This window comes from Ailuropoda melanoleuca, chromosome 13 (genome assembly GCF_002007445.2).
Source record: "Ailuropoda melanoleuca isolate Jingjing chromosome 13, ASM200744v2, whole genome shotgun sequence".
Taxonomy (NCBI): domain Eukaryota; kingdom Metazoa; phylum Chordata; class Mammalia; order Carnivora; family Ursidae; genus Ailuropoda; species Ailuropoda melanoleuca.
In genome coordinates this window covers 28,293,490-28,319,530 of record NC_048230.1, presented here as the reverse complement: position 1 = coordinate 28,319,530, position 26,041 = coordinate 28,293,490, and the positions used below count along the sequence as shown (strand labels likewise).

Here is a 26,041-nt window from a genome sequence, read left to right as displayed (position 1 = left end):
CCAGTCCCTGGACGACCTGGCGCGCGCCGCCGTCGCGCCCCCTGCCGGCCTCCTCGGGAGCGCGGGCAGCTTTAAGGCCTGCAGCGTGGCGGGCTCGTGGGTATGCCCGCGACCCCTGGCGCGCAGTGACTCCGAGAACGTCTACGAGGCCATCCAGGACGTGCGCGGCCCGCCGCGGGAGGAGCGCGCGCAGCAGGTACGGGGAGCGGGGGAGCAGGGGATCCGGGAGACTGGCGCGGGGCTGCGCGGGCGCGAGGAGACCCCCCTGGGCTTAGCGTCCGCCTCGACGCCTAGCAGCAGCGTCCGCCCGACTCTGCACGTGCACGTGCTCCCTCACCCCGAGCCTCACTTCCCTCAACCGCGAAACCAGAGGGGTGAAGGCTCGCAATCACTTATCAGCAATTCCGGAATGCCAGACCTTCCTCGAGCCCAAATGTTTTTGGTGACTCGGTGGCAAAGTTGAACTTGAGCCGATGTGAAGCCGTTGGTGGTCTTTATTTATTACGTTTAGTTTTCCTGCAGAAACGCAGATGGACTTGATTAGCGTGTGCTGCCCCAAGCCTGGCTGTCAGGTGTGTGCGCCATACGACCTTTCTAACAGCCTCACCATTCCGAAACTCTTCAGGATATGGGGTCGTGGACCTGCAGGCAGCTCCATCTGCCTCGCCTTTCTCATAGAAGCTTGGGGGTCCGATGAGATAATGGATGTGAAAGTCAGGGGTCTGCTTCCCTTTTTGGCTTGCTCTAACATTTCAGTTCCCCTTTATAAAAAAAAAACAATTTTTGATTTGTTTGTTTCAGGAAGAGGTCCAGTTGTAGTGAGGATGTTGTTTTTGTTTCAGAATCCAGTTTGTGTTAATTTGGGAATTGAAAATAGAGCACGTTTTAAAAACATTGGTACATCCTCAGAATCCTTCTAATGGCCCTGACTTTTGAACTTTAGGAACTTGGGGCGGGGGGAGCCGTGGAGCGAGGATGCACAGACCCCCTTTTGACATCTGCCACCAGCTGGGTAATTATGGGCAATTCACTTCCTCTCTCAGGGTCTCAATTTGTCCTTTGGCCCAAAGAGGGGTGGAAAGGGTGGATGGATGGATAACTCCTAAACCTTGTGAGTCTCTGATTTCTTTCTTTGTACTTGATGTAATGTACTTGATGTAAACGTTGATGCCTGGCACGTGCCAGGACTGAGTCTGGGATGCCCAGCTGAAGGAGGTACCGTCCCAGTCTGTGACCTCCTGGGTCTTCCCAACGCCCTATCTGGTGACAGTGCAAAGAGCTCAGGATTTGAAGCTAGAGAGACTCGAATTTGCCCCTGCTGGATCACCTGCCAGCTGCTGAGTCACCTAATTCCCCCAGCCCCAGTGTCCTCCTGCGGAAAGGATTGGTGTCGTAGGCGCCCCACCAAGGCTGGCTGGGCTCCCATTTGGTATCCTTGTCTGCGCCACCACCGCTTTGGTTTCTGCACGGAGCAGCCTTGCCCCTTGTGGCCATGGCGGGGAACAGCATTCCGAGGTGAGAACGGGGACCCAGACTCCGCCCAGAGGGAACGGGGGCGGGGCAGTGGGGGTTCTGGTGCCCGGCGTCCCTGAAGGCCAATTGGCCAGCTTCTCTGGGACACATGGCTGGATGCCAGCGCTCCTTACCCCGGCGTCGCTCCGTTTCCCAGGCAGGGTGTCGGAGGCGCATTCCGAGGCCTCTCCACATTCTCTGTCCTGCTTGCCCCTCCTTCTTTCGGAGCAGTTGGAGCGGTGTGATGGGGGTGGGGCACACAGGTGATGGTGGGGATGTGCTTGCGCGGGGGAACTGGGACGTCTGCCGGAGACCTGAGCATTGGGAGAGACGCTCAGCCTGGTCCCGCTTCTGGCCCTAATTCGCTGTGGGGCCTCAACAAGAGGCTTAGTACCCCTGGTCCTGTTTGCTTCTTGTGTGATGGGTATAATCTCACACTCCCTGTGACCCCGCTTTAGTCCAAGGTCAGCTGTGGGTCTCCCTAACACCCCATCCCAACACTCCAGGGGTAGGGAGTTGGTTCTCTCCTGGGAAGGAAACCCCATTCTGTTCTTAGTTGTTCCAGGTAGCATTTAGAGAAGGAATTTCCTGAAAGGTGAGCCTACCTGTTTTCTTCTTGGAGGAGGCGGGAGAGGCAGCTCCTACCTTTCCCCTCATTAACTAAGCAGGAACTGGCCTCCCCCCTGCCAAGCACCTGGTGAGCCACAGCCCCCCAGCCCTGGAGAGCTACCCTCTGGGTCAGGAGCCTGGCAAGAGGGGACGGAAGCCTCAGTCCAGCATGGCGCAGGCCATCTGGGTTAGAGTGACACCCAGTGCGCCGTAGCGCCTTGGCACGGGTGCTGGTGTAGGAACTGGCACCCTTGGGGCCTTGCAGCCCCGCCCCCACCCTGTGCTGCGGGGGCCCTGTGGGGAGTGGGTGGTGCCTGGCCAGGCAGGGCCGCATGGGCTCTCACCAGGGATGTGGACTCCATTCTGCAGCTGCTGGAAGACTCAGCAGAGAAGGGAATGGGGTTCAGAGAAGACCCCCGTGGCTGGGACTTTGAGAAGGGCAGAGGACCTTCGTGGTCTCCCAGGCACGCAGTGATGACGTGAGATTTAGGAAGTCGGGGCTGAGGGATCTGGGGTCCATGGGCGGAGGAGGGTGGGAGAGAAGTCGGGATGAGTCCCAGTCTCCCAGTTGCACACCGCAGACGGTTTACTTGGCGGTGACAGATCCAGGCCGCAGTCGGAAGCTGGGCCTGCTGCCTGGGAGAAGGCCCTCCGCATGTGGTGGTGCAGATGGGGCTGCGGAGAGTGTGTGGACGTGGGGACAGGAGCCCCTGACACGGCCCTGGGCGCACCACCTTTGGGAGGGAGGGTAGAGAAGCCTGAGAGGAAGAAACTGTCAGGGAACAAGGAGGAAAGAAGAGTCCTGGTCTAGACACCGAGAAGCGGCCAGAAGAGAAGAGAAGTTAGATAAAGGTCATTAAACGTTTATCGGAAATGGTGACCACAAGGTCAGCAGCCATGGTATCAGGAGCTGGTCAAGGGGTTCCCGAAGACAGAAGGCAGAGTCAGAGGGATGAAGTGAGGACACAGGCTGCATATAGACAACTCCAAAGCTTGGCAGGGAAGGGAGAGACACTGTGTGGCCAGAGGCAAGTGGAGGTCAAGAGGCGAGGCTCCCCAAATCTAAGTGAATGGTCAGGAGCCAGAAGAGCTGGACAGAGAGGCTGGTGAGGAGGTGGGTGTGAGACAGGATGTGGGAGAGAGGCTGAGCGCGCGCCCCGCTTCCTCTGAGGCAAGGGGCGGGCACGTGAGGACGGAGGGTCAAGGTCATCGAGGAGGGTGGACCAGTGGCCAAGGGGAGAGGGTAGTGTGGAGGTAGGGCCATCGGCAGAGGCAGGGACACCCGCCCCAGAAGAGAGAAGCCGCTACCCCGTGTGGCGTTTTACAGCCTCACCATTCGCCCTCCACCCACCTAGCACGTACTGAGCCCCTGGCATGTCCTGGTCAGAGTGCTGGAGCCTGGGGACACAGAGCATGTTACACATGACATGATCCTGTCCCAAAGGGGCTAATGGTCCCGTAGGCTCTCACCCAGAAGCTCACGCCCCCGGCAGCTCAGAAGGCAGGCCTGGGCGCCCGCCTTTGCAGAGGCTCGGAGGGGCTAAGGGGCTGGCTGAGGTCCCCCAGGCAGGAGGTGGCTGGGTCCAAGTCACTTGCATGCCTCCTGACCCCCAGCCCAACCCTGGTCATCAGGTTCAGGCTCAGCTGGGTGGCCTGCAGGCTTGGCCAACCTGTTCCCCTCAGCAGGGACAGTACAAGCCGGAGGCAAACAAGTATGCCCTTTCTGAGTGTCCTGTATGTGCCCAGCCTGGGCACGGGCCATGGGGAAGGACGCATGAATTCCAGACCCTCATCTTCCGCCCCGCCACCGAGGCCGAGTAGGAGAATATGCTGTCCCAGGAGAGGGCAGAGGCGCACTGTGGGAGGGGAGAGAGGGAGGTGGCGTTTGTCAGCTGGAGCACCCCCACCCCCTCTGAGGAGGGGCTTTGGGAGCCTGGAAGCCCGGTCAGGAGGGGCCTCTGAGACTCCTCCCCTGTGGCGGGTGGGGGGAGGGGCACCCGCTGACTCGGGGATTTCAGGGTGCGGTCACCCTCCCCGCCCCAGGGCCTCCGAGGTGGAAAGGCCCAGGCCAGCCCTCTGGACTGGAGCCCGCCTCTGCTGCCCAGGCATTGGCCACCTGGAGGAAAGAGGTACAGCCCCGGGCCCTGCGGCTGCCTGTGCAGCCAGGCCAGGAGGCCCCGCACCTGAGTAGGCTGCTGGGATTAGAAGGAGCCCCAGGGCCCCGGTTCCCTGTCCTCTGCCGAGAACTGTGAGTGATCCCACAACTCCGATGGGGCACAGGGGGGCGTGCCGTGGCGGTCTTCCCACTCTCTCCCCTCCTTCCCGGACCTCCCCCTGCTCTTTTCCTGTACGCATGCTAACACCACCTGCCAGGTGCCCCACCCTCCTCTCTGGAACCCAGGCCTGGCTCCTAGGGACAGACTCCAAGAGCAGCCCCAGGCAGCTGTGTTGGGACAAAGGAACTGGCCTTGGACAGACCCACCTGGATCCCCCTTTGGGACCAGCCATGGGGTCCTCTTGAAAGGGGGGGGCTAGTAAGAGCAGGGGAGCTGAGGCTGAGGGGAGGGTCCAGTGAGTCCCCTTGTCTGTATTCCCTCCTCCCAGCAACCGTCTTTCTCCCCACCCCCTCCCCCACCCAGGGAGGTCAGCTGTCCTGGAGTGGCCCAGCTGGTTTCTTCACACCTGGCCTGACCTTTCCTTCCCCGTACTCACCTGCAGCCCCAGGCTGACCCTGGAGCCCCACTGCCCAGCCTGTGGCCTGACCCATGAACGAGCAGTTTCTTGGGTAACCCCCTCCCATCCTCGGCCCACATTCCTGGCCATTAGTGGTCCTCCCCACCCATTGCTCCCCAGGCAGAAAGGAACAACCTCCCGGGCCGTGGAAGCTCCCGTGGTTCCGTGGGGTCCCCTGGGTGATCTCCCCTGAGTCTGGGCCTTGTTATTCACCTCTCGGTCTCTGGTTCCCCTTAACCACCACCCCCCGGACCTCCTGAGACGGGTCTACCTGCCTCCCCACTTCCTTCCTGAGCCCCAGCAGCCGGCTTCTCTCTCGATCTATTTTCTCTGCCTTTCCTGAAACTGTCTGTGTCCAGTAGTGGGGAGGGCCAGGCACTTGGCAATGAATGCCAACCCCGAAGACTAGTCAGTGCCTGGCCCTCGGCATGGGAAAGCCCATCATCACAACTGTGGTCCGCTGATCAGAACGTGGTCAGGGTTCCAGACCTGAGTGTCACGGGACAGTGGATGCTGGTTGGCGCTGAGGGAGGGGGGCTGCGGGGACTGGGTCCGAGGGACATAGGGGTCCTTGCTAACGTTCCGGAGGCTCTCTTGCCAAACTGAGGAAGGGCTGCGGTGTCGAGGGGACTTCCAGAGCAGTTGCTGAGGTACAGCGAGGACTGCAGGACCCTTCTGTCCAGCCCAGGCTCTGGGCTCCTATGGGTGCCGCCCTTCATCCTCTCCTTCCCCGGGTCCAGCGTGAGGCATCAGGGGAGCAGGGCAGGGGTCCCTGTAAAGGCTTCCATGTGTGTCCAGGGGGCTGGGTCAACTTGGCCCGAGAGAGGAAGCCAGAGGAGCCAAGATAAGGTGCCAGAAGGAGCCGGCCTTCAGCTCCCCCCAGCCACCTTCCTGCCTTGGCCATGCAACCGGAGTGCTCTGGAATCCTCTGAATTTGTAAATTACCCTTCCCCCCAAAAAAAATAGTTTCATGCCATTGCACATATTTGGCTAATGGGGGGAAATCTCAATCTAATGACTCAGCATTTTGGTTCCTCTCCATCCATCCAGCTTCGCTCTATGTGGCAGAGTTTTAGACGGGGGGGGGGGGGGGNTTTTTTTTTTTTTTTTTTTTTTTTTTTTTTTTTTTTTTTTTTTTTTTTTTTTTTTTTGGGCATCCTGGGGCGCGGACAAGGGCACTGGGATTTTTCACTTACCGTGTCCTTGATTTAGTACGCGGCAGGTGCTCAACTGGGCACTGGGAGGCAATGAAACACAAGGCGTGGTCCCTGCCCTCAGGCCGTTGACTGTCGGGGAGGTGAGCTGGGCAGGCAAACCCACGGTTCCGTGGGGTGGGGGGGAGCTGGCAGGTGCTGCTGGGACTCGCTGGAGGGGCCCTGCCCAGAATCCCGCTGGCCAGAGAGTGGCCAAGGAAGGGGGACAACAGGTGAATCCGAAAGTTTTCTACCAGTCAGCCTCCTCCGTGAAACCCTTGAGACCTGGTGCTTTTTCAGGGGCAGACTTTTTTTTTTTTCCTCATCAACAGTAGTTTGGTCTTTTCAAGTTTTCCATTCGTTCTTGTTCATTTTGGCCATTTTGGGTTTTTTACTAGAAAAGCATTCATTTTTTCCCTACATTTGCAAAACCTCCACTTTAAATTTTTTTAATAGATTTCTATGTGACTGAGGAAACAATTTTTCTAGGTTTTTCATAGCCATGGAAAAATGGTATATTTTCTATTTCAGAGACATCAGGTCCTGTATAGATCAACCCAAGCTGATCAATTCTATTATTGAAACCTGCGTTTCCTTTGTAGACCTCTTTTGGGTTTTGTCTTTTACTCCAGTTTCGATAGAGGTTTATTGAATCTCCCACTCAAATTTTCTCAATGAAGTTCTTCTCGTACTTTTGGTAGGTTTCCCTTTTTACGTCTAGCAAGAATGCTGTCGGGAGCACACAATTTGGCTGCTGTCATCACGGAACGTGCCTTTGTATCATTATCATTACCTGGGGTTCCTCTTTATCCCGCGGGGTGCTTTCATCCCGACACTCCACCCTTCCATTACGAACCTAGCCACTCTTTCTATTTTATTCTATTTCAGTTTTTGCACTCACTGGTGTCTCTCAGTATCCTTTTAGTTTCAACATTATCACGTTTTTAAGTGTCTCTCATATATATCTCCTACCACTGAATTTTGAAACCCAAGCTGACTCTGTCTTCTGATGGCATAATGCACTCTTTTCCGATCTTGTTTAATAACGGTACAGCGTACTTGATTTTTTTCCTAATGGTTTACTTTACATTTATTGGTTTTCCTGTGGTTTGCTTTTCCCCTTCTATCACGCTGCTGCTGATTCTCTTCTTCTCCGCCTGTCACCCCGTTGTCCTGCAACACACACTTTGCATTTCATTCATGGCTTCTGCTTGTCCCTGCGGTTCCTAATCAGGCATGCCCTTGGATGTGCAGAGGTGGGGATTTTTTTCTTGGCACTCCCCACCCCTCCCCCGGAACTCACAGAACCCCGGCAGTCTCTAGATAGCCTTCGGTCTTTTTTTTTCAGCCTAGAGAAATCTGTTGCATGATTATTGTGTCTTTGACTTTTTCTTTCATTTGCACGTTAGCTCTCTTGCCTGGCTTCTCCAGTTTTGCAGCTTTGCCCTTTATTGGCTATCTCTGTGTGCATTTGTTCTGAGATATTTCTCCTGCTTTATCTTCCAGGCCATAAATTTGAGTCTGGAGAGTGACTATCCATTCTCACCTTCAATAAATAGCGCAATGATATAGTTTAGGTTCTAAAGTAGTCTTTTATTTTTCTTTTGTGCTTTACTTGAATCTCCTTGAATTCTTTTTTATTGTTGTTCAAATTGTCACTGTGTTTTCCAGCCCCTCTATCTTGCTTATAGCAAGAGTTTTTTAATTAGGTGATGTGGGGCACCTGGGTGGCTCAGTCAGTTAAGCATCTACCTTCGGCTTGGGTTGTGATCTCAGGGTCCTGGAATCGAATCCTGCATTGAGCTCCTTGCCCAGTGAGAAGCCTGCTTCTCCCCCTACTTGTGCACACACGCTCTCTCTCTCACAAATAAATAAATGAAATCTATTTAAAAAATTAGATAATGTACTTTCATGGTTTTTAAAAATCAAAGCAACGTTAAAAAGTATATAGTAAAAATTCCCACGCATACCCCTGCTTCTGGGCCCTGTTCTCCATCAGCTCAAAAGTCACCACTTTCATTCTTTCTCTATTCTTCCAGAGTTTCTTTATACAAATACAAACTTGTATGAAGACACATTTGATTACTTGATTTTCGGTCTCTCTTGCAGAAAGGTAGTATGCAGTACACGCAATCCTAGATCTTGCTTATTTTTTGCCTTTTTGATTTAACAATGTATCTTAGAGATTGTGCATAGAGGGTATCAGTCGCCTTCCTTGTAGCTACATGGGTTTTCATTGTAAGGATGTATCAAAAATTTTTCAACCAGTCTGCTGCTGACGGGCCCTTGGACTGTTTCCCAACTTTTGCTGTTACGAACAGTGCTCTAATAAATAATCTTTCACGCACGTGCAGGAAAATCAAGGATAAACCCCAGAAGTAAGATCGCTGGGTGGAAAGGTAAATGATGGGTATTAACTGTTAGATTTTGCCAGATTGCTGTCCCTGTCCGTGGGGCTTACACCCGTTTACATTCCCACCAACACAGATGTGGGTGTCTGACTCCCCACAGCCTTGCCATCCAAGTGTCGACAAGATGTTGTTTTCTGCCAGTCCAGTAGTAAAATATATGCTAAGATAGCTTGAATTTGCATCTCTCTTTTCGGTGAGAGTGAGCATCTTTTCATAGATTTAAGGACTGTTCGTTCTCCTTTTTCTCTGAACAGTCTATTCATAGCTTGTGCTCATTTTCCTATTGAGTTAGTTATTGGTCTTTTACCTCTCGGTTTTTAGAAGGTTCCGCCATTCGAGGGAAAATAGCCCTCTATCCCCTGCATGAGTTGTAGTCTCCCCAAGTTTGTCTCCTGACTTCACTACTGTGATGTTTTGGCCGCACAAATCACTTAAGACACTTTTATGTGGTCAAGTGTAGAAATCACTTACTTTATGGCTTTTAGATTTTGAGTCTCTGTTACCAAGGTCTTTTTTAAATCTAGAATTTTGCTCATGTTTTCTTCTTCGACTATTGTTCTGGGTTTCACAATTTATGTCTAAATCTTTGCTCCTTTGGGAGTCATATATCTGAGTGGACAGGGTAAGATGTAGACCCACCTTTAATTATTTTTTCCTGGATGGCCATCCAGCTGTCCTGTCACCTTTGACTACAAGCTCCTCTTCTCACCGTGATTTGTGAGTAGAGTGTCCGGACCCTGCTGTATTCAGGTCTGACAGCCCCCATTTGGTTGTTCTGTCTGCTCCAACTCTCTCCAGCCACTGGCTTGTCAGAGGAGTGGGGTTTCTTTGTCTTTGCTCACTGGGACCAGGACTGAGCTGTTGGCGTACCCCCACTTGATGGGGCCCTAGAGCAGAGGAAGGGTGGTCTCTACCAGTGGGCCTGTGGGGCTGGCTGAGCAGACCCCTGCGAAATTCTCCCTGCTCCCTGTCTCCTCCGCATTCCCAGCCTTACGGTCAGAGAGTGCTTAGCCCACCTGTTTGGCTCCCTGTCAGCTGCTAGGGGTCACCCTGCCTTCCCTGTAGGGTCCTGTGGTGGGCCTGGTCTGCCCCGGGGGTCTCCTGGGTTCTGTCTTGGGCACTCCACCCCTGTCAGCCAGCCCTGTCCACCAGCTGGCACAGCCCCTTCATAGAGGGTAGCAGTGGGGAGAAGAGAAGCAGCAGTATATGTTTAAGCTGCCCTATTTCCAGAATTCCTAGCGCCAGAGCCTCATCGTAAAGGGAGAGGGGCGGAGTGCGGGGGGGGGGGGGGGGGGGGGGGGGTGAGGAGAGCTGGAAGGGCCGGTCTTTCTGGATAAGAAACAATGAACACCTCATAGAGTAGTAACACGGAGAATGCAGAATAATAAGAAAGTTTAAGGGAGGTTCTTTTCCCCCTTTTTATTATGAAGATTTTCAAACATACAAAGAAGTAAAAAAAATATTTAAATGAATATAATTATACCTATTACTTAGATTTAACAGTAACTGCTTACCACGTTTGTTCTTTTTTTTTTTTCTTTTGGCCAAGAAATAATAAATTCCAGACTTTATCAAATCTCATCCCTAAAAAAATTCAGCACATATGTCTTAAAAATGTTTTTCTCCATAATCACAATACCATAACTATTATTATATCTAATAAAATTCACATTAGTTCCTTAATGTCATCTCAGACCCAGGCCATAGTCAAATGTCCCTCATTGTCCTAAAACAAATCTCTCCCAGCCAGTTTGTTTGAACCAGGATCAACTCGAGAACCATGCATTCCGTTTGACTGTCTCTTCAGTCTCTCTTGATGGCCCCCTCCCTCTCCTCCTGCCCTGACAGAGACCAGACCGGCTGCCCCGTAGGATGCCTCCTCTGGATTTGACTGTGTGCTTCCTTGTGGTGGTGTTCCCGTATTCCCCTAATGCCTGTGTTACCTGCGGACTGACAGGTCTGAAAGGCTGAGGCAGGTCGGGTCACTGGGCTCGGTGACTCTAGGTCTCTGTTTGATTGATGCCAAGGTGGGGAGGAGGAGGAAGGGGAGGAAGGTGAATGTGGTTTGGGATATGCAGCCTTGGAGCCGTACCAAGGACACCCAGGGCGGCAGTCGGGTGTGTGCTCCTGGAGATGGGCTGGCGGTTGTGAACCTCACAGAGCGGGCTGGGCCCCCCCAGCACAGCAGAGTGAGAAGCATAGGTGAGACCAAGCATCAAGGAGATAGGCCGGCGACAGAAGTGTGGGCCCAAAGCCCAGCGGGCACCGGAGGATAAGAAGCAAGAGGGTTGTAAGGACTAAGGACTGGGGCGGCGGGGGGGGGGAGTCACACCCGACAAGGACCACAGTCGTCATCGGGGAGTTGTAGGACCCCCGAGCAGTGGGCTGGACGTCAGGGTGCGTGGACCGGAGGATGGTGCGTGGACCGCAGGGTGGTGCGTACACGCCCGCCTTCAGGAAGTAGGCTCTGAAAAGGAGGTAGGCAGAGCTGGGTCCAGGGGTGCACTTTTTCTTTCTAAGGTGGAGAGAGCTCGGGGCGCCTGGGTGGCTCAGTCGGTGAAGCATCTGCCTTCGCCTCAGGTCATGATCCTGGGTCCTGGGATCGAACCCCACGTCAGGCTCCCTGCTCAGCGGGGAGCCTGCTTCTCCCTCTCCCTCTGCCTGCCGCTCCCCCTGCTTGTGCTCTCTCTCTCCCTTGCACTCGCTCTCTCTCTCTCTTTCTGTCAAATAAATAAATAAAAATCTTCAAAAAAAATTAAAATAAGATGGCGAAACCCTGAGTTTGTTGAAATGCCAAAGGGCCAAAGGCAGTCAAGTGGGAGGGGCTAGAGATTTGAGGAGCAAGCGAGAGGTAATGGGAACCCCCGGGGCCCAGATTGAGGATGTCACCTTGGACCGGAGAAGCCGGTCCCTCCCCTGGGGGAGTGAGGAGGAATGGCAGGTGCAGCTGCAGCTACATTTGAAGGGATGGGCCCCTGTTGCATTTTCCTCCCCGGGAGGGCTCACAATCCCAGCCTACACTGGCCAGCAGTCTTCTTGACAGACCGTTTCTGATTCCTCCTGGCCCAGCAGCGGGAGCCCTTCTGGGTGTGTGCCAGTCTTATCCAGAGCAGAGGGCATGTGAGTAGCAAAGGGGTTCCGCCCCACACCCCACCTGCCCTGGAGGAGCAGGCCAAGCACGCAGTCCCAGGAGGTCACCAAGAGGCTCGGGGCAGAGTCCAGAGCCAAGGGCACTCAATCGAAACTCAGAAGCAGAAAACCAGAAAAGCCCTCCCTTCTTCCCCACGCCCCCTGGTGCAGGGTGTAGGAACTCAGGGTCCTGCTGGACACTTTCGCAGAAGCCAGCCCTGTGAGGGGGGAGAGGATGACAGCCCATTCTGTAGATAAAGAAGCAGAGGCCCAGAGAGTCAAGGGGTTGCCCAGAGAGAAGCTAAGGCACAGTCTGCACGAGAAGCCATGTCTCTGAATCCTGCTTCGTTCTTTTTCCCTTTTAATCCAATGATGATGCTTCTACTCCAAACCCCGAAAAGAACCTCATCTCGGGCTGTGGTGTTGGGACTCGCAGGCCACAGGGCAAGCAGTAAGATGACACTGAGCCTTACCTTAGTACAACATGTCTGAGCCCAAACCAGTTACACCAGACTCTCAGGGAGCAGCTCCAGGCACAGTTCCCCACCATTCTGAGGCTGGGGGACCCTGCAGGGTGACCCCCAGCTTCCCCACTGGTGGACTCGTCGCTCAGGGCGAGAGGTGGTGGATCCAGTGAGGCCCGGACTCTGTCCTGGAGAGGGCGTGGTCACGGGAGGGAAGGGTGCCAGTGCTTAAGCTCCCTGAGTCAAAGATCACAATTTGTTCTCCACTCTCCCTCCACCCAGCTCGGCTGGCACGGAGTCAGCAAAGGAGGTCCCGGCCCCTCCACTGCCCCCTGAGCCTGTCTCTGGGCTCCAGTCCCTGGTTTGTAGGCATTTCTTTGCCTCTGGCCCCTGAGAGCTGATAGGATTTTCTGGTTGCACCTGCTTGTTAAGGTTTGAGGGAGGAGGGGTGAGGACAGAGGACTGGAGAGGTGGCCGATGTGCAGCTGGCTTGTTCTGTCCCCTCCTCCCCCATATGCCTCTGGAGGCCAGGAGGCCAGGCGAGGCTCGGGGGTGTGGTTGGTGGAGGAGGACCCCAGTGGGGGACCGGCTGTGGTCACACCTCCTCTCGCCCAGAAGGGGAGGCCTAGGCTGGAGGCCTGAGGAGCCAACCTCCTCGACGAGGCCAGAGCTGTGTGGGTTTTGCTCCATCCCCGGGGTGTGGGGCCAGAGCCCTCTGGGAGCCCCTCTGGGTGTGCGGGCCAGGCTTCTTCCTGGGGAAAAGCAGCATGGGGGCTGCCTTTTCTGTGGTCCCGGTTTCCCATACTGTCACTCTTGGTTCCCGCCACGGGGAGACCCTGCTTCCTAACTCTGCAGCAGGGCAGTGCTAAGGGCTGGGCTCCCACACCTGCCCCCTCTCTCTCCTTCCCTGGCCCGCTCCCCCCTGCTGCCCACTCAAGGTTTCCAGCTGCCCTGGAATCTACAGAGGCTCCTCCCATCTCCCCGGCTGGCTCCGTCTCTCTTGGCGACATCCTGCGTGTGTGGCCCATGTCCCTCAGGGCGCGGGCAGCGGGATGTGTCACGTGTGTGACAAGTGGGAGGACACCAGGCCTCTCTGCCCCCGGTGCTCCTGGCTTCTGCGTCCCACAAGGGAGGGCGGTGCTCGAGGCCAGGGCAGGGCAAGTCCCTGGCTTGCGCGGGATGTGGTCTGCTCCGAATGTCCCACGCCCCCAATCTACACCGTGCTGGGCTCTCCTTGGGTGTCCCTGTCCTGAGGCCACAGTGGGCCACTGAGGGAAGGAGTGGCCTGGGGTCATGGGCAGGGGAGAAAGTAGGGCCAGGGCTGGGGACAAGAAGGTTACTGAAACGGAAGAGCAGGAGACGAGGGGTCTGGGATCCGGGGTGGAAGATGGGGGACGGAGCCTGAAGCAGGAGCTGGGCAGCCTTTGTGGGAGAGCCGTGGGCGGTGGGTGGGTGGGTGGCAGGGTGCTGCCTGGCCTTTGGAGCTGGAGAGGAAGCACCTCGGAGGGTGTTAGGAAGACAAGGTGGTCCCCAAGGGCTTGGGGGGGGCAGCAGCGTCTCACCCAGGACACGCTCTGCCCGTTGTGCATGGCTGAGGTTTGAACACCCACCTGACAAGAGGGTGAAGAGAAGGGAGGCCGGAGGAGGCTCTCGGCAGTAGGGTCGTGGAGGAGCTAGTTCCTGTCCCTTCCCTGGGTCCTGGGAGAGTGGGGCATGTAAGTGGACATGCAGGCGGGGGTGCGTGCACGCATCTTGGTGACCGAGGCCAGAGGAGGCAGGCTCAGGCCGTCAGGCGAGTAGATCGTGGTGTGGTCAAAATCCCTCCTGTCCTCCGTGTGGCTGGAGGGCTCCAGACGCTGGCTCCCTCTGATACCACAGCCGCCAGGCCCCTTCCTCTTTGAGACATTCCCCCCTGCAATGCACACACCAGCTTCCTCTTCCCCATCACATCCTCCCCGGGCTTTGGGGGAATCGCTGTGTCTGGGCCCGGGACTCAGGACTTGCTGGCAATCAGAGCATTGAGCAGGAAGGCCAGTGCTTCCCAGGACATGTAAAAATATCCCGGAACTGAGACACCCCCACTTCACCCCACCCCACCCTCTATCAGGCAGCACTTCCGCAGCCCCGACAGGAAATGGGCTGGAGGTTCAGCCTCCCGCCATCTCGAAGCAACTTCTTGTTCCCCTGTTGCCCTGTGCCAGCCCCGGGGTTGTGTCCCTTGGCTCCACCCCTGAAACCTTCCCAGGGCTCTGTCCCAGCAGCTCCGAGGGCACAGCATGGTGGACATGATTGCCAAGCTGACCAAGAGGCGGAGTCAGGCCCTGCGGGTACAGGTAGGGGACCCTGGCATTTGGGGGCGAGCTCAGCCTCCGATGGGGATGGCTGAGGGCCTCTGCGACAAGGGGCCCCCCGTGGGCCTCCATCCTCTGGCCCTCTCAGGAGCTGGGTGACCTGGGGTCTGGAGCAGGACATCTCCCAGACTTGGGGGACTCCTCCCTCCTTTCCTCTTTCCTTTTCCAAGGCCTTGCCTATCTGAAACAGGCTGCAGAGGGACTCTGAGAGATGGTGATCATCTTGGGGGAAGGAAGGCGGGCCAGCCACCTGTTCATGGGCAAGGGGAGGGAACTGGAGATGAGGGGAGTGCTCGGGGGCCGGACAGCTGGGTGTAGTGAGAGCCAGAGCCCCTCTTGGCTCTGTCCTCTGGCCTGAAGTGGGAGACCACTTCCCGTTTCCTACTGGTGTCCCCCGTGTCGCTGTTGTGATTGGGGTCTGGGCCTCCAGAGCTGCTAGTGCCCTCATCAGGGTCCTGTTGGGGGGCTGTGACAGGGTGTTGCCTGGGCCTTCTGGAGTTGTGGGCCGGGGGTGGCAGGCCCTGCTCTAACCTGGGCAAGCTTCCCCTTGAAGGCCAGAGGGCATGGAGAGACTGGCCCCACCTGGCTTCCAGTCTGATCCTGGCTCATCCAGGAGAGGAAGGCACCTCTATCTTAGCACTGTGGGGGTGCTACAGAGGGTTCTAGAGTTTGAAGGGACCTCAGGCCTGCTGAGGTCCAGCTTCCTCCACAGCGCGGCAGCATCGCTAACGGGGAGGGGGCTGCTCACCTCCCGTGAAAACTCCTGACCACCTCCTGAAGCGGCCTGTGTCTCTGGGGCAGCCCCAATCCTTAGAAAGCGCTTCCTTCCAGGGGGCCCTCTCCTGCCCCCCTTTGGCCTCCGATCTGCAGTCTAGAGCCCCACAGTGTGGTCCTACATCTTCTCTTCCTGGGGACAGCCCCACCACGCTGGGGGCCTAAACATCCACCTCCCAGATGTGCTCTGCACCCGCTAGGGGTGTTCTTCGAGCAAGATCCCCCTCAGGCTGACCAGCCTGGGACTCCCCGTGGACTCCCAGCCAAGACCAGCGGCCTGCAGGTGGAAATCCCCGCTCCAAACAGTCTGGTTCCTTCCTTAGCTCATCTCCCCCCCGTCGGACCTTCCAGCCCCCGTCACAGGGATGGGAAGGCCACTGCCTCTGTTGGGTCCAGCTGGGGTGGGCAGGAGGTGTGTCGTCTGCCCCCTGCCACCATCCCATCCTCCCAAGGAGTCTCCCGGCTCCCGCGCTCTACGGCCATTCCCAGGAAGCCCTTGTTCAAAGCTAATGCAGTCTCTCCTGTAGCGTCAGGTGTGTGTGTTGCCTGTTTGCTGCTGAAGTGTGGCCTGGCGTTGGCCTGTGGACCACCAGGGACCGAGAAGTCCCTTTGGTGGACCGGCTGCTTGCTTCAGGGCGTTGGGCCACCTGCTAGAGGGCGACGGGTCAGTCACATCACCCTGGGTCCTGCTCTCAAAAAACCCCTGCCTTTGGGGTCAGAGGAGGTAGGCAGAGGGGCGGACGATGAACGAGCCAGCAGGGCAGAAGGCTGCCGGGCCTCACAGAGAGATGAACAGATTGACCGCGGGTAGACGTCTCTCCTGAGGGAGACGGCCTCTCCCAGGAGGCTTGGAGCCGAGCACTGCAGAGGAGCCCAAGCGGGGTGGGCAGGTAATGAGAGCAGGGAGCTGCAGGCGGAGGGACCCCGCTGGAGCAGAGGCCCAGACGTAGGAAGGTGGCTTGTGTTTGGGATGGGTGGGTCCGCGGGCCGGTGTGGGCGGAATCCGGGGTGTTCAGGGGGGCCACAGCGGGCAGAGAGAAAGGAGAAGTGGTTTGCCGGGTCCTGTCTCAGCCACACAAGAGCTTGTGGGGGGAGGGAGAGGAGTGAGGAACGGGTGTACCCAGCTCTTCCTGCTCCCTCCATGGCTGGGACGTACCCCCTACCCCCTGCCCCCCATGGTCTAAAACCCACTGCTTGTCTGAGGGTTATTCTCCTTGCTAGCAGGAATTTTCATGGACATGCGTGCGTTTCACTCATCACCCTGCTTGGCTCTCTCCCCCTGCTCCCCAACCATTTACACAGGCTGCCCACTAGGGATTTGGGGCCCTTTGTTCACCGCTGCATTCCCAGTGCCTAGAGCAGTGCCCGCACTGGACGGGCAAATCTTTGCAGGACACATGGATGTGTTTTTGGGCACCTACCTAAGGCCCGGGGAGAGGCCACCTTGACAGGACTTGCTTCCCCTCTTGGAGGGCTTACGGCTTAGTGAGGGCATCACAGCAACAGAGGAACTTCTGTGATTAAAAAAGGCGGGGGGAAGGCGGTTATTATACAAAATTTTGAGAAAAGTTTAAAGAAAAAAAATAAATAAAAACAAACCCAATCCCTACAATTACACTGCCCTGAGATAACCTCTGTTAGCATTTTGGAGGGTTTCTAAAAAACACATAATTGGAACTATATGCTGTTCACCGTGTTGAAATCTGCGTTTCCCTCGTAGCATTATTGATTCTTAGAAACAATACTAATCTGGGGCGCCTGGGTGGCTCAGTTGGTTAAGAATCCGCCTTCGGCTCAGGTCATGATCCTGGGGTCCCAGGATCCGGATGGAGCCCCACATCGGGCTCCCTGCACAGCAGGGCGTCTGCTTCTCTCTCTGCCCCTCACCGGGCTAGTATTCTCTCTCACTCCTTTGGTCTCTCTCTCAAATAAATAAATAAAATCTTTAAAAAAAAAAGAAAGAAAGAAAAAGGAAAGAAACTGTATTAATCTTCTGGTGCTATTCTGCTGCCTGGGGTTTGACAGTGTAGTTATCTACCCTCGGGAAGGCTGAGGGTGCTAGGCTGCGGTGGGCACACTAGCGGAATCTCAGGAAAGGTGTTGAACCTGACACCTGAGTTGAGTCCTAAAGGAGGAATTGAAGTTGGCCAGGTGAGAAAGGGGTGGGGATGGGCTGAAGCAGGCTATGAAGGGCAGAGGCCAATAGAAGACTCAGCCGGCGGGGTGGGGCCTCCAGCAACTCCGTGCTGCTAGAGCTTGAAGTTCAAGGCAAGGGGCCAGGAACGGCAGGAAATAAGGTGGAAGACCGGCAGGTGACAGACGTCTCATGCCCTGTTGAAGGCATAGACTTTGCCCCGCAGGCGGCAGGGAGCAGTGGGGTGTTGAGCATGGCCAGACTTATGTTCTGTGTGACGGAACCTGCCAGCCCACCTCGCTTTCCTTTGGAGGGCAAGACGGACTCATCTTTCCTTGCTGCTCCTTCCTTCCTCCCATCTGGCTCTCTTCTCTCCTACCCTTCTCTGCAGTTCATTCTGAGGCCTGCAAAGCCCACAGTCAGGAAGTTTCAGGCCCAGAACCAGAGGTAGTAACTGATTCCAGCCCCAGAGCTCTCAGAGCCAGGAAGGAAGGGGGGGTGGGAAATTGTAGAGTGCTGTGGGGCCCTGCTCCCATGTGACCTGAATGGGGGAGGAAAAGGAATGGGGCCCAGGCCATCTCTCTAGTCCTGCCCAGCCTCTGATTGGACCCCTGGAGTGCAGAGTGAGTGCGCAGCTGGGACAACTGAGTTATCGATATTTTATTATTGTTAATAAATAAGTAATGTAACTGCCCTACGCATCTGGGACATTTCATACTTTGCAATCCACTTTCAAGAATATTTCCTCATTCTCTCTTCACTACAATTTCCGGAGCGGGCAGGGCAGACGTTGTGCAGCCGGCGGAACTGAAGCAGGGGGTACTCCAACTTGCCGAAGGTCACCCAGATGGCAAGTGGCCGAGTCGGGACTGTGTGACCCCGGAGCTGCCCTGAAGGTCACCTCTCCTTCCTCCTCCCACAGGTGGATGACCCCCCGGAGCCCGTGTACGAGAACGTAGAGAGGCAGCCTTCGGTCACTTCGCCGGGCGCCCCCGCGGCCCCCCGCCCCCCGGCGTGGGAGACGCACACGGACGCGGGCAGCGGGCGCCCCTACTACTACAACCCAGACACGGGCGTGACCACCTGGGAGTCGCCCTTCGAGGCTGCCGAGGGCGCCGCCAGCCCAGCCACCTCCCCGGCCTCGGTGGGCAGCCGCGAGAGCCTCGAGACAGACTGGGGCCAGTATTGGGATGAGGAGAGCCGCAGGGTGTTCTTCTACAACCCGCTGACGGGCGAGGCCGTCTGGGAGGACGAGACCGAGGACGAGCCTGAGGACGAGCTGGACATGCAGCCGAGCCTGAGCCCGCTCAGCCCCAGGGACCAGAGGGTGAGGGGGCGTGGCCTGGCCCGGGTGGGCGGGGTGGTTCTGAGGCCTCAGACCCCGCCTCCTGCTCCCCACAACCCCCAGACGGCTCGTGGGGGCGTGGCCTGGTCTAAAAGGGCGGGGCCAAGGTGCGTACTGGCTCCGAGACCCTCTGACTCAGTCTTCTGCCCCCTGCAGCCCCCTACCCCTGAGACGGATTACCCCGAGTCGCTGACCAGTTACCCGGAGGAGGACTATTCCCCCGTGGGCTCTTTCAGTGAGCCTCGGTCCACCTCTCCCTTGGCCACGCCCCCCGGCTGGTCTTGCCAAGTGAGCCCCGATGGGCAGACGCTCTACACCAACCACTTCACCCAAGAGCAGGTACGGGCAGCGGGCAGATGTGCCCGGACAACCCCCCGGTCATTCCTCCAACTCTTCCTCACTAGGAGCTCACCTTAACACCATAAACTGCGGCTCCTGGGTGGGCTCCCAGACACCCGGTCGCCCGCAGCTGACCCTCCAAACTGCTTGGGGCTATACTGGGTTCTGGTCGGAGGGAAACTTGATGTGCCCTCCCTTGAGGCGAGCTGGGAGCCCTGACCATCCCTCTCCCCACAGTGGGTGAGGCTGGAGGACCAACACGGGAAGCCCTACTTCTACAACCCAGATGACGCCTCGGTCCAGTGGGAGCTGCCCCAGGTAACCAACCGGCAAAGGGAGAGTTCTGGGGAGAGGGGGAGGGATTACCTATGACAGTGTCTTTCTCCTCAGGTTCCTGTCCCTGCCCCTCGAAGCATCCACAGATCCAGCCAGGACAGTGAGACCCCAGCCCAGGCCAGCCCCCCTGAGGAGAAGGTAAGGGAAGGAGCATGTAGGCCCTGGCAGGACCCCCACAGAAGAAACAGGGGCTTCCTGAAGGTTGTGAGGACTGGGCTGGGCATATCTCCCCGCACTAGCCCGGGCTGAATGAACCTGGGTCTGGGTCATCCCCAGCCCACTGTTGGGTGAGGTTGGGAGCTGGGAGGAGATCTCTCCTGCCGGGGTGAGAGCAGGCACCCCACCAGCAGCCGCAGCAAAGAGGGTTAGTGGTGACTCAGGCCCAGCCTTGGAGGAGACTAGCCTCTGCCCCCTGTGGCCCACCCTGTTAACTGCCTCCTCTTTCCCCATGTCTTTCTCAGACCAAGACTCTGGACAAGGCCGGTGTGCTCCATTGCACCAAGACGGTGGACAAGGGGAAGCGGCTCCGGTGAGAGCCGGGCTGCGCGCAGACCAGGGCGGGGTGGGCCTTAACGATGACATTTACTGAGCACATCTTGTTAATCCTCATAGCAACTTTCTAAGAGGTCCCATGAGAGATAGGAACTTGCCCAGGGTCCCTTGGCTACCAAGTGGGGGCCTCAGCCCAGGGCCAAATGCAAGCCTGGTCACCCGCCACTTCCCCACCCCCACTTAGGAAGAAGCACTGGAGTGCCTCCTGGACGGTGCTGGAGGGCGGCGTCCTGACATTCTTCAAGGACTCCAAGGCCTCAGCTGCAGGCGGCCTGGTGAGGCCCAGGTTCCCAGGACAGGGACCCCCCCACTTCCATCTGCTCCTGACTCCTGTGGCTCTTTACCTGATCTGACTTGTCAAAGGCTAGGTCTGCGACAGTGGAACATGGGTGCCATGGGAGCTGGGCCTTGGCAGGGGGTGATGACAGCAAATTCAGCCCATGACAAGCACTTCTGGCCACCCTGGACATGGGGAACAGTCCTTGAGGGTGGCCACTCCAGCCTGGCTGGCAGGCAGACTAGGGACTGGGCACGCCTGCTCCTGGGGATGAGGGGTGTGCTCCGTTCTTCTTTCCTCTCCTGGGTGGGCAGGCAGCAGAGGACTGGCTATCCCAGGACTTCTGGGCTCCAGGAACCCTTGGCCCCCCCTTCCCCATCCTGTCCCTGGAGCCAAGGGAGCCTGGTGGATTGGAGCCAGGAGCTGTGGCAGGCCTGTCTGAGCTGAGGGCTCTCTGCAACTGTGCTTCCCCCAACCTTTCTCCCCTCTCCCACAGAGGCAGCCTCCCAAGCTCTCCATGCCTGAGTACACAGTGGACCTAAGGGGGGCCTCTCTCTCCTGGGCCCCCAAGGACAAGTCAAGCAGGAAGAATGTGCTGGAGGTGAGTGGTGCAGCTTGGGAGGAGAGGGGCCTTACTGATGGCTTGAGACCCTCAGTAGGCAAGCCCCAAGAAGGCAGACCTGGGGAGAGTTGGACTGGAATTCTCAGGGCTCAAAGCCAAAGTTGCATCCACCGTGGGGATCCATCCACAGTGCTTCTGACATCACGGATTCTGCGGTTCCCTCTCCAGGAACTGAGCTTACTTGTCCTTGGCCCTGGAGGGTGGTGAGGAGTAAGGGGGTCTATGGGGGACAAAACCCATGCCTGGAAGGGCAGCCCTCATCCCAGACAGGAGACTCCCTGTCCCCGGCTACTCACTTTGACAGGTTAGAAACCTGCTCTGGCCGGTCAGAGCCCAGCTTCCAGCTGAACTGGGTCCTCAGTGAATAAACTGGGTCCCCAGTTTCCCAGGCTCCCCTAGCAGGAAGCCTGGGACCAGGTGGGATCCAGGCAAGGACCCTCACAGTGCCACACCCTCCACTGTCCACATGTTCTCTTGCTTTTAAACTACCTTTACCCTCACCTCAGTCCCCAGAAGTTCTGAGGAAGCTCACAACAGAAAAATGCACGGGGAGCTGGTAAAATCCACCGAAAAGCAGGGCCAGGCACACATTAGAGCAAGGGGTCCATGTGGAGAGGCATCAGGGGGCAGACGATGTGCAGGCGCTAGCTTGTTGCTGAGAATAATTAGCTCAGGCCTCCTGGTAGCCAAAGTGAAAAGAGAAGGATCAGTTACGTGGTTCTTCTTATGGGGGTGTGTGGGGAGGGGGGACTTGCCCAAATTTTGAGTAAAATCAAAGCTTTTTCCTAACCCTTAGCTCCGGAAGCCATTTGTAGTGTACAGCCCCGGTCTAGGTTAGTAAGAGACCCTGGGAGCTGCTTCAGCTAACATGATAATAGCCAAAAGCATCACTGCATAATTCAACTCAGAAAAAGCAATTCTGCCAGGTGCTTGAGAGTGTAGTTTTCTGAAGATTCACCAAGCTTCTTTCGGTTCTAGAACCAGCATCTCCACAGAGCAGGGCTGGAAAACCAGTTTGATCTCCTGAGCTACTCTGGGACCTTTCTCCAGGCTCAGCAGGGTCGAGCGCGGTGATCAGTTAGCCATGTCTGTCACGGGTGTCAGACTGAGGAAGGACATCACTTTCACTAGGCAGGTTCCCTCCTCACCTAGGGGGACATCCTTCAGCCAGTGCTCTATAAATGTCAGCTCTCCGTCTTGCCTTTGGAGAACACCGCTGAGCAGACGCTTCCAAGTTGTCTTTTCTGGCAAGAACCGGAAGGCAGATGGCACTCTGGGAAGCTACTCAAGCTGTTGGAAAGGCCGACAGTCTTGGATGGAAATGGAGGCACTGCCTGCTTCCTGGCTGGCAGGCGGCCATCCTCCCTCCACTCCGCGGGTGGCCTGCAGGCAGTCACCTCTAGGATTTTTCTCAAGAGGCAGCCCCACATTCTAGATCGTGGCCAGGCTAGTTGGGCCTGGCAGATTTTCACAGCGGGTCTTCCTAGTCACTCCAGAGCCACAGAAAAAGTTCAGCGATAGTCCCCCCAAAACAGCTGGTTTGGGGCAACTCCGCTTGCCTGTGCATCCAGCAGGATGAATGTCTTGGGAGACATATTGCTGGGTAACTATATAGCTTTTCCTTCTGTATGAAACTTTCAGATAGGAACGGATTATGCTTTGAGAGGGCCTCAGTTTGCCCATCTTACTGCTTTTAATCAGACGGAATGCCTTGGCCTGGGGTGAGCCTTTGCTCTATTGTGCTCTCCGTTCCGGAGACAAGGACAGATCATTTCCACCATTTCTGGGCCTCCCCTCCCAGCATCCCCTACCACTGACACCTGGCCCCAGGGCAGACCCAGGGAGCCAGAGATGACTGAGTGACTTGTGTCTCTCCAGCTGCGGAGCCGAGACGGCTCAAACTACCTGATCCAGCATGACTCCCAGGCCATCATCAGCACCTGGCACAAGGCCATTGCCGAGGGCATCCAGGAGCTGGTAAGCAGAGCCTGGGGCCTCCGGGGCTGGTGGGGATGGGGTGGCCTGCCATGATGCGGAGCAGCTGTGCACGCCGTGGGTGGGGCATCAGAGGGTGAGCACCGCTCCCTGCAGACGCAGGCCTCATGATGCCGGCTGCAAGGCTCATGGGCTGCAGAAGAAATAGTCTTTCTTAACATGCAAATCTAGCCCGTGGGATTGGCCCTGCAGGAGATCTCTCCAGGTCAGGGGGTGGGGGCACATCTTCCAGGAAGCGAGGCAGGAAGAAAAGGAAATATCTGAGAAAGAGCCTCAGGCTGGAATGACAGGCTAAAACCAAAATGTAAAGTTTTAAAAGGATTGGATTGAAGAGTCTACTGTTGTTTAGCTTCAAAATATTAATTGCACAACTAGAGATGGAACGGGCCCCTCTGACAGCTCTCCACCTGGAAACAACCTGAGGCTTTTTGACCCTCAATTCCCTAGGAGCCGACACTGAGTACAGAGTTTGGCTGTATTACTAGAGGTAGGAAGCCCGATCTAGGGCGGTGATGCTGGGGCAATGGTTGGCAGTGCTGAGGCCTCAGCTGGACTTAAGTTCAGGACTAGGAGCCTCATATTGAAGAATGCTGACCTCGTGGAGTGTGTGCAGAGGAGCTAGGAAAATATGGGCAAGGGGGGCCAGGATAAGAAAGAGTGGGAGAGAGCAGGATGACCGTCCCCAGCACCTGAAGGGCTCCATGCAGCCAAGGGAGGTGAACGTTCTGAGGTTCCCTGGTGGAGGTCAGAGGAGTGAACTGGAGAAGGGGAGCATGAACTTTGCCTGGGAGTCATCAGGCCAGCTGGGAGGGCACTCCGGGCCCCTCACCCTGTCCCGGAAGGCCCACCGGCTGGCCCGCGTGATTCCAGTCCGCAGACCTGCCCCCGGAGGAGGAAAGTGAGAGCAGCCCCGCGGACTTCGGGTCCAGCGAGCGCCTGGGGAGCTGGCGGGAGGACGAGGCGCGGCCCGGTGCAGGTGCGCAGGGTGGGGCGGAGGTGGGTGCGGGGTGGTGGGCATCTCCTGGGGGCAGGGGTGGGAGGACAGTGACGACCCCGCTGGGGCAAGCCCGGCTGGCCAGTCCGGGCGCCACCGAGTGACTCGACCCCGCATTCCCGGGCCCAGTAGCAGCCACCGCGGAGAGCGACCTGAGCAGGGTCCGCCACAGGCTCCGCAAGTTCCTGCTGAAGCGGCCCACCCTGCAGTCGCTGCGGGAGAAGGGCTACATCAGAGGTACCGTAGGGAGCCGGGGCGCGGCGCGGGGGGCGGGGGGGGCCGGGCGGCGCTGACGAGCCTCTCCCTCAGACCAGGTGTTCGGCTGCGCGCTGGCCGCGCTGTGTGAGCGGGAGAGGAGCTCCGTGCCGCGCTTCGTGCAGCACTGCATCCGCGCAGTCGAGGCCCGGGGTACGCGCGGCGCCTCGAGGCCTCCCTCCCGGACCCCCGGACAGGGACCCCTGGGTGGGCGCGGGGGTGGGGGCGGGGGCCGGGAGAATGGGAGCCCCCGAGTGGGAATCCGAGCAGGAGCTTTAGACCCCTCCCACCAAGCCCGGGGTCGGCGCCTCCCCCTGCCGCAGGGCTGGACATCGACGGCCTGTACCGCATCAGTGGAAACCTGGCCACCATCCAGAAGCTGCGCTATAAGGTGGACCACGGTGAGGCCCGGCTCCCTTCCCTACCCGCAGGGCCTAAGGGAACCAAGGGGTGCTGATCGCCTCTTCCGACCTCCTTCCCGTCTCCCCCCTTCCCGCAGATGAGCGTCTGGACCTGGACGACGGGCGCTGGGAGGACGTCCACGTGATCACCGGAGCCCTGAAGCTCTTCTTTCGAGAGCTGCCGGAGCCCCTCTTCCCCTTCTCGCACTTCCGCCAGTTCATCGCTGCCATCAGTGAGCGCCTGGGGGAGGCGGGGCGGATGGGGCTGGGATGGCCCGGCCTGGCGCCGGCACCCCCTCGGCCGGACCCCCCACCGCCCACCGGGACTCAGCCTCTCGTTCCCCTCGCCGAGCCGACCGTCCCGTCCCTTCTCCAGAGCTGCAGGACCAGGCCCAGCGCAGCCGCTGTGTGCGAGATCTGGTGCGCTCGCTGCCGGCCCCCAACCACGACACGCTGCGGCTGCTCTTCCAGCACCTGTGCCGGTGAGCCGGCGAGCCGCGCGGGGGTGGGGAGGCGGATGCTGGAGGGCCCCCAGCGCCCTCGCCAGCTCTGGGCGCTGATTCCCCCCTCGCCACTCCCCGGCCGCAGGGTGATCGAGCACGGCGATCAGAACCGCATGTCGGTGCAGAGCGTGGCTATAGTGTTCGGGCCCACGCTGCTGCGGCCCGAGACCGAGGAAACCAGCATGCCCATGACCATGGTGTTCCAGAACCAGGTGGTGGAGCTCATCCTGCAGCGATGCTCAGACATCTTCCCGCCGCACTGACCGCGGGCCCCTACTCCCACCCCCGCGGCTGGCGCTGCGGACCCGGGACTGGGGGCGACGACAGTGGTCCTGCCTTGGAAGCTGGACGGTTGGAGGCCGCTTGGCTGGACTCATCTGGGAGACCCTGCGCCTCCCACCCGCCCACAGGCCGAAGTGAAATCTGCACCCCTTCGTGCAGTATGGTGACCCCTGGTGGGCAGTTTGCAAAATGTGATTCCCCGGTCCCCCTCCCCGCCTGTCCTGTTTGGGGCTTACTTGGGTTCTGTTCTTTATTACAGCGACACCTACTGTGTGTGCGTGAGAATGCGCCGGGGTGAGAGTTTGTTTTCCGGGCTTGGCGCTGGGAGGAGTTAGGGTGAGGGGCTTCACCTGGTGGGGCCTTCAAGGATAGCCTGTGGGGCCCCAGCCCGGTGTCCGTCGGGAAGCAGCCCCTGCAGCGCCCCTGCGGCCCTGCCCTTGCCTCGGGCCAAACTCCTGACACTCAGTGGCTGGTGGGCCCTTTCCAACCGCTTTCCTGATCCCAGCCTCTGCCCTCCCTGATCCACTGGTGGTGTGTGCATGGGTTCTTCATACCCACTCGGTGTGTACCCTGCACTGGCCGCCTGACCCGCACCGTTTCCACGCACAATCCCATTTGACAAATGAAGAGAGGGAGGCAGCAAAGTGACCTGTTCAGGGTCCCGTGGGCGTTCTGACTGCCCAGCTCAGGCCCCTCTCACAGCTCAACCCTTTCAGCTACCCCTCCCTCCACGCCCCCTGCACACCCACCATGGGTCACGGGCAAAGCAAAAGAAACTAAGGCAGGTGGGTTCTGTCTGGGCCTGGGGAGATCCTGGAGGCAAACAGGAC

At 57.8% G+C, this 26,041-nt stretch overlaps 2 protein-coding genes across 3 annotated transcripts in view; both read left to right on the top strand.

The window, feature by feature from the left end:
- The window catches only part of LOC117795590 (rho GTPase-activating protein 27-like), a 7,502-nt gene extending 3,129 nt beyond the window's left edge, over positions 1-4,373 (top strand). Inside the window, exons 3-4 of the mRNA XM_034640700.1 lie at positions 127-196; positions 4,227-4,373. Coding sequence (XP_034496591.1) covers positions 127-196; positions 4,227-4,373 — 217 coding nt within the window. The remainder of the gene's footprint in view (positions 1-126; positions 197-4,226) is intronic.
- Positions 4,374-14,190: 9,817 nt separating this feature from the next.
- On the top strand, positions 14,191-25,603 carry LOC100472509 (rho GTPase-activating protein 27). 2 transcript variants are annotated; one of them, XM_034641355.1, is made up of 16 exons: positions 14,191-14,384; positions 18,233-18,637; positions 18,812-18,994; positions 19,232-19,312; positions 19,385-19,468; positions 19,792-19,859; positions 20,067-20,157; positions 20,656-20,760; positions 22,660-22,758; positions 23,647-23,752; positions 23,903-24,007; positions 24,080-24,178; positions 24,349-24,426; positions 24,525-24,659; positions 24,803-24,908; positions 25,015-25,603. In XM_034641355.1, exons 1-16 carry the CDS (start codon positions 14,328-14,330, stop codon positions 25,190-25,192), a joined length of 1,980 nt encoding a protein of 659 aa, XP_034497246.1. In that variant the 5' UTR covers positions 14,191-14,327; the 3' UTR covers positions 25,193-25,603. The 2 variants fall into 2 exon arrangements, with proteins under 2 accessions (XP_034497246.1, XP_034497245.1); XM_034641354.1 differs by having other exon boundaries at positions 23,900-24,007.
- The last annotated feature ends 438 nt before the right edge of the window (positions 25,604-26,041 follow it).